The sequence below is a fragment of the Amphiprion ocellaris genome, chromosome 23 (genome assembly GCF_022539595.1).
Source record: "Amphiprion ocellaris isolate individual 3 ecotype Okinawa chromosome 23, ASM2253959v1, whole genome shotgun sequence".
NCBI classification, from domain to species: Eukaryota; Metazoa; Chordata; class Actinopteri; family Pomacentridae; genus Amphiprion; species Amphiprion ocellaris.
In genome coordinates, this window is record NC_072788.1 from 20,569,075 (window position 1) to 20,576,256 (window position 7,182).

Below are 7,182 nucleotides of genomic sequence, written 5' to 3' on the forward strand. Positions count from 1 at the left end.
CTCAGTCATTCTGAATTGCAAAATCCTAAAACAAGTTCTTTTCTACTTCACTATAAAGTCCATCATCATTGTGTGGCTGCAGGATGTTATGATTTGCATTTCACACTTCTTTAAATTACCGATTGGGCTGGATGTGCTACAAAATCTTAGTGATGTAAACTGTCGATGTATGTACATGTGTTAAAATGAGCTTTAACTGTTTGAACACCAAATCCTGCCAGTCAGTTTGAAATCATGTTGTCTTTTTAACAATATGCCAAAATGACAGGCAAGTATGGAACTCAAGTATGGAACTCTGTTAACCTTCGTTGGGTTTAATTTGGTTCTTTGATTTAGCAGCATCCACCAGCCCTCTTTTCTTTGTATTGTCAGTGGCGTTTTCTGTTTATTTGTCACTGAGCAATAAATTACTTTACCAAACCAATTACATCTGATTATTTTTGTTACACCCAGCTGACTCTAGTGTTTGGATTGTAACACTACCATTAGCAGGTTGAATTACAAAGCTGTGTGATAAGTTTGTATACACAGTTTGAAGGGAAGTGTGTCCCACACCCATCTTATCAACACACAACACTGAGGCTGCTGATGCTACAGGCAACAAAAGGCTTCATTAAGCATCTTTACTAGATGTTTACACATATTATTATCAACACAGTTAAGGGACACAAACATTAACAAACCAAGATTTTATTATGAATTGAATGTGTCAGCAAACAGCATTATGGCAAAACAAATGCTACTCTTGCAAAGCTGCACCTCACAATGACCAAGACAACGTTGAAATTCTCCTCTGTGCATGGCTCAGGTGGAGCTTTTGTGACTGGTTTTCATATTAAAGTATTGTCAATGAATGTGCGCCAATATATGTTGCTTTGTGTGTGATTTCATAGTTTTGATGTCTTTAGTTTGGTTCTACAATATAGACTATATGTAGACTAACACTGCATGAATGTGTGGGAATATGTTGTTCCTAAAATTAAATAAAAATGTTTCAGAGCAATTTAGGAACAAAGAGAGTTAATAATTATTATTTTAGACGTACAGTCTATTGAGAATTACATTTCCTCATCTCTCTTGGATTGATAAAGTATTTGTTAATGGAAAGACAGAAAATAGTTTCCCTGCCACCGTATTAGTACAAGAACCACCCACTGTGGTTTCCTTTGGTCAATCACAGCTGTACTATATAATTTAAAGTAATAAAGGCACTGAAGCAGACATCATATTTCATATTTGAAATAAAATACTTGCAGTACAGTACTTGTCAGTGAAAAATCTTTGATATACCCCACTGTGCACTACCTGCTCGACTGCAGACAGACAGACAACATTAGCAAACAGCTAAAAGGAAGCTGAATTATGGATTTGCATTCATCAAGCAGTCACAGCTCCACATGAATGCTGATGTTTCTTCATGTCCACTGGATGGACACAGGCTAAAGGTGATAGCATGTCAGATGCTGTGTTCACTGTATTACGCTGCCCCTAAGTGGCCAAAAAAGTAAACAAAAATCTGTGAATTCAGGTTTAAAGAGAAAACACACCTACAGGTAGCATCAAGTTAATCGTATTAATACGTTAAACTTTGTGCTCACACTCATAAAAGTGTAATTTTTCAACCCACAACCAACCTTCTGTAAATGAGAATTTTAAAAGATGCGAAATTGTGTTTTTTGTCAAATATTCAATGAACCCAGACCCATATATAGAATGTGAGGCACCACATTCAGAGATTGACTGATCCAGAATCTTAATAATTATAAATTTAACATTAAAATGTTGAGTTAGGCATGTGTTTACCAATGCTTGGAAATCGACAGGGGGTTACTATGTTGTGTGTGTTGATGCGGTTGCTGTTTGTGGAGGCAGTGAAGATTATCTAAAACCCTTAGTACCCATTTGCTGTTATTTATGCCACAATTCCTTCTCAGTCACACCTCATGAAAATCTGAATATTCCCCCTCAGCTCTCAGTTCAGATTTAGTGTTACTTAGACATTCCAAGGAAATTATCACCTTGAATAAACTTCCATCAATCTGCAGACATCACAGATTTTTTTAAAAAAGATCCACTGTAACAGCTGAACTTACTAGAGAATAATCAGGTTTTTAAGCAGTTCCATTATTTCAGTAAGCCAGAGATAACTGTCTAAAGATCCATGGGTGTTTTACAAACAGGAACTGCTGATAGATAGTTCTGCTATTTTTAATACAGACTTGCCAAAACATTGCCTAATATAGACTAAAAAACTTGGCTCAAGTTAGCAAACATTAACCTTCCTGCTTACATTCACCGATGCACCATACAAAATAAAGTTCCAAAACAAAGGTTCATTATTATCCCTAAAACCAAACAAAGGCAAAGAATAACTGGAGTGGCTGTGACAGCTACAGTATGTTGTGGGAAAAATAAAGAAAGAAATACTTTAGTCTTATTGTTGAAATTTACTTTCAGTGGACATAAGTTGAATTCACTTAGGTCCTGACACACATTTGACTCAGGGTTTTTAATTTGGGGCTAAAGGAGAGTGCATTGAGCATGTGAATGTAGAGACATTTAAAAGCTGTAAGTCAGAAGCTGAACACAACTTGAGGTCCAGTTCTGAAGATCAGTTGGTTTCAGGAGTTACAGTGGTACTGTTGGTGTGGATCTCTGGGCAGGGGCTCATCAGCTTGAATGAAGTGGAGGAGATGGTACAGATGGACTGGGTGTACTGAAGCTCCTCCTCACAGTTTGCTTCATTTACTGCAAGTTCATTAAGATGAATACCTTCAAGTTCTCCGTACTTTTGACCAGAGAAGATTCTCATCATAGCACGTACTTGGGGAACCTCCAGGACAGTATCCTTTAAGGTAAGGATCACCACCAGGCCAACTAGCAGGTAAGCTGTAGGGAGAAAAACAGATTTATTTGCCATCACATCTAGGGTCACATTATCAAGTCTGTCAGATTGTAATATGGACTTCAGAACAAACCCATGCTTTAGCTACTAAGAGTGCACAGTTAGATCACTGCTCATTTCACATTGCAAAATGAGGCAGTAACACAGTACATGCTTTATAAGCGCAGCTGTAGTACGTACTTTTTGTAAAATGAGTAAGTATGAAATCTGAAACGCAGCCTAAGTAAACAGCATGCTACCTCACCACTGCATGTATTGTACATAGGCATACACAATGGAAATGTGCCCTTTTGACTCATGTATTACCCAGAAAAGACTGTTACTGTTTGAAATCTATGTTTAAATCATCAAATTATTTCATTTATATATCTAACACAACAGTATCATAAAGTTGCTACTGCTAATGTTTTAGTAAACAGCCCAACAGAGCAACATTAGCAATTATTTGGGGCCATATTTGTGTCCACATGATGTAAATATGATGTTCTATGATGATCTAATATTCTGTATCTTTTTTTGCTCTGGCTCTATAGCTGCTAAATGTTCTCCTATGTTCACCAGTCGTCTCTAACAGTATCTATCAGATGTCAGCTGCTGAACAGATAGTATAGAGTGGGTTTATGTGAGCTTCTTTACTGAAAACAGCAGAAAATCACATGGATGAGACTGTTTGCAGGTTAGAAAATTAACAATGTGCTGAAAGACGCACAAGAGCTTTTTAGTTGTGAAGGGAAATGTTGACTTAGGGATAAGTCCCTGTGAATTTGTCACTATAGATAAATATGGTGAATGATTTATGTTTTCTACTCACAGGTTCTCACAACCTCCAGGACTGTGGTGGCAGACCGAAGTCTTACAAACAGAATAAATGTCTAACAATCTAACACCACTGTATTCTCTTTTTGTCTATTTCCCCCCTGTAGCTGCTGTTATAGGCTCATTTGCATAGATTGCATGCTTACAAAAAACTAATACACAATGACAGCCTTGCACAGATATTACAGTGTTACAATTTGCAACAGAAATGAGTATTATTTCTAAGTTTTCTAAGGTAGTGAAGTTTCTCTTCTTGTGAACAATGAAAAACAAATACTTCAGAAAGATTATGTTAAATAATCTTCCACCTTAGGAATCGTCTATAAGTGACGCACTTCATTGTAAAAGCTGTCATTTTGGCCATGTTTGTTTAAACTTGAGTAAATATTAGTAAAGGGAGCTGTAGAGCCACACAATCGCTACTGTTTGTTCTTGGCAGCAGGCAGGATTTGATTGAATTTAACTACACAGAGATGTACAATACTGTTTGCACCAGTTTTTGTTTATGTGCTAAAGTCAAACTTGACACCTGTTACAACTAAAATGTTGCTATTAGAGAGCATTTGACACCATATATGTGCATATTTTACTAAATAAGTTAAGATGTGTTCACCTTAGAGCTCCACTATTCTTCATTGCTCTATGTAATGTTGGGTTCATACTGCAGCTGTCATCAAGGCAAGCAGTGGCCACTTTGAGTAATCTAAAATATGAAACATTTTCTGCTTCACTTGACACTTTTTTGCATTTCACACAAATCAGTGTGTTATTACATCATTTGGATCGATCTAGTTTGTTCTGTACTGTACTGGAAGGAAAACCATTGAGAGCAGTTGAATTTGAACTTTTCACTGGCTCATAATAGTTATACTGTTACAAGCAAATAAGGACATAATAAATGCATGTCATTGCACTTACATGTGATGAGGAGTTCCAGTGTTTCCTTGGCTGCTGGCCCCCAGCTCCTCCCCAGAGAGTTCCCTCCCTGGCCAACAGTGCTTAGAGTGACAAAGCAGAAAAAAAGAGCATCCAAGAGGCTCCAGTCCGGCTCTATTGCAAAGATCAGGAAGGTGGGCAGAAGAAAAAGGAGGGTGACGACTAGCACTGTGAGGAGGACAGCATGGACGAGGGCAGCCCGGTTATATGGTAAACCCCAGTAAAAGTGGAGATGGTTTAGAGGCGCGTGGGTGACAACAGGGAGAAGGAGGAGGTTGGAGAGGCGGGTGAGGATGAAGAGGGTGAGGGGAATCCCTAGGGTGCAGTAGAAGATACAGAAGAGCTTGGCCTCATCTGACTTGAGGGTGTAAGAGTCAGAACCTGTGAAGGAAGTGAATATATGTTATTTCAAGGGAAACACTATAAAAACATGTAAACATAGAATTATTCACATTTTCAATGTATTTCAATTTTAATAAAATGATACTGTTCATATAGCGGATGAACATTTACACTGACACTGTAGATTGAAAGGAAACAAACCAGCAAATTAGATTCTATATGATGAGTGAAAATTTTGGGAAAAATATTATTTTCAGCTACAGGATACAAAAGAAGTGAGTACATCCCTCGAGAATACAGCCTAAATATCAAATGATTGATGATTTAATCACTTCTCAATAACTGCATTATTTCTAAACTGACAAGTGAAGCTTTTTTTTGCTCAGGACCAATCAAAAAAGTATATTGTAAACATAAGCCCCAATATACAGCGATCATCCACAGCATGACCACCTTCCTAATTATGCGTTGGTCCACTTTATGCTTCAGCGTCAGTGTGACATCAAAAACAGTGTGAAAGAATCTGTATAAAGTCAATCACAATGGATGTCATCCAAGAATCTTGCTTGGTCTTCAGAAAGCTGCTTGAAAGCTGCTTCCACAGTGAATGCATATACTTTGTGACATTAATAGAATATAAAGATTTTTGTGGTCTCCTAGTTAGCAAGTGGTTAGGGTGATTACCACATGGGTGTAAATAGCTTGACCAACAAGTTTCTGGTTAATTCCTGGATAGCCAGATGGCTTTGGATAATCCTGCACCCTTTCCCATATTTCCTCTCCCCGTCCTGTCAGATAGAAGTAGAAAAACACCTCCTAAAATATAATCCTAAAAAATTACATTGAAATTTGAATCTGAAAGGGAAAAAAATGCTTTCAATTTTATTTCTGAGCCTTCCAATTTATCTCAAAGTTCAGCAGATGGATTTTGCACTGTTCTCATCATGTAAAGTAGATGAAGATCCACAACAACAGAGTAAACCTGACCTGCTAAGGAAAACCTTGAGATTTGGTCAAAAGCTTAAAAAATGTATCCTAAGTGGAGCTTCAAATAGTTTTGTGTCAAACTATTGCTCTAAAGATCAGATCAGAATTTGGATGAATAAGTTACCAAGAAGAAAACTTTGCCCTACCTAATGTGAGGGTTTCTGTTTTGTATCATTGTAAACTGAATATGTTTGACAAAAAGTAGTTGCAGCTCTTTTCATTCATCTTATATTCTCTCTGCTCAGTCTTACCCATGGTGGTCAAAGTGGCAACGACAAAGCAGAGTGATGATATGAAGTCATAGCGTCTCTCGTCTGCGTCGGCCTTCAGAACAGCTACGTCACTGTCGTGGACGGACAGAGCTTTCTGCAGCAGCTTGCTCAGTCGGCCTTCATCAACACAGGGATTCTCCTGCAGGAAGGAGTGACGCAGCTCCTCCACCTCAGCTCTCAGTTCTTCTTCCAGTGGCTTTTCCACAGCTGTGAACACCAGGCCTCCCAGCAGAACGAAGAGCAGGTGGCAGAGCACCAGGCATACAAATACATTCATCTGGCAGAACTGTCCGACTGAAGACGCAAGCTGGCCCATTGTTGGTTGCAGTTTCTCTGTTTCTGTGCAGGCTGCAACCAGATACTACGAGCTAGTTAGGCTTTAAATATTTAGAAAGGTACAGTGGGTCACATGCCCAGTCAAACCATAAAATTTGCACTGACATTCTTGCACTGCACATCTCTGCACTTTTAAACTTTATTTTTATTTTTATTTTTTCTGTTAAGCCACTTTACCCTCATCTGTCACCCTTGTATATATTGTAAATATTATTACTATTGTTCTATTATTATTTTATTCTTATCACTATGTCTACTGTTACATAAGCTGCTGTAACAATGTAAATTTCCCCTGGAGTGGGGAGAAATAAAGAACTTTATCTTATCTTATCTTATCTTATACACACACAGAAAGCAGGCAAATTTGGAATAAAACTAAGTCAGTGTTTCAAAATTTCAACCATGAAATATTTATTCTGTAAAATAATACACACACATATATATATATACACATCTTGTATATAAAAAAGAATACAGTGGTATAGTGAAAAATATTGCTGGAATACCCCTTTGAAACTTTAAAATTCTCCTTGGAATGATCATGAAACATGAAGTCTTCTGCAGGGACAACAGAGGGACGTTGATACG

General features: G+C 37.7%; 1 protein-coding gene across 1 annotated transcript; it reads right to left on the reverse strand.

The window, feature by feature from the left end:
* Positions 1–682: 682 nt before the first annotated feature.
* Positions 683–6,561, reverse strand: kcnk7 (potassium channel, subfamily K, member 7). Its single transcript, XM_023283327.2, has 3 exons — positions 6,238–6,561; positions 4,640–5,038; positions 683–2,889 (listed from the first exon to the last, which is right to left on the reverse strand). Exons 1-3 carry the CDS (start codon positions 6,533–6,535, stop codon positions 2,612–2,614), a joined length of 975 nt encoding a protein of 324 aa, XP_023139095.2. The 5' UTR covers positions 6,536–6,561; the 3' UTR covers positions 683–2,611.
* Between the last annotated feature and the right edge of the window lie 621 nt (positions 6,562–7,182).

Coding starts and splice junctions, on each gene's coding strand:
- kcnk7 (XM_023283327.2), bottom strand. CDS start 6,535: ATGAATGTATTTGTATGCCTGGTGCTCTGCCACCTGCTCTTCGTTCTG. Junction 5,039..6,237: donor TGCCACTTTGACCACCATGG/GTAAGACTGAGC, acceptor CTTCCTTCACAG/GTTCTGACTCTTACACCCTC. Junction 2,890..4,639: donor ACTGGAACTCCTCATCACAT/GTAAGTGCAATG, acceptor TTCTCCCTACAG/CTTACCTGCTAGTTGGCCTG.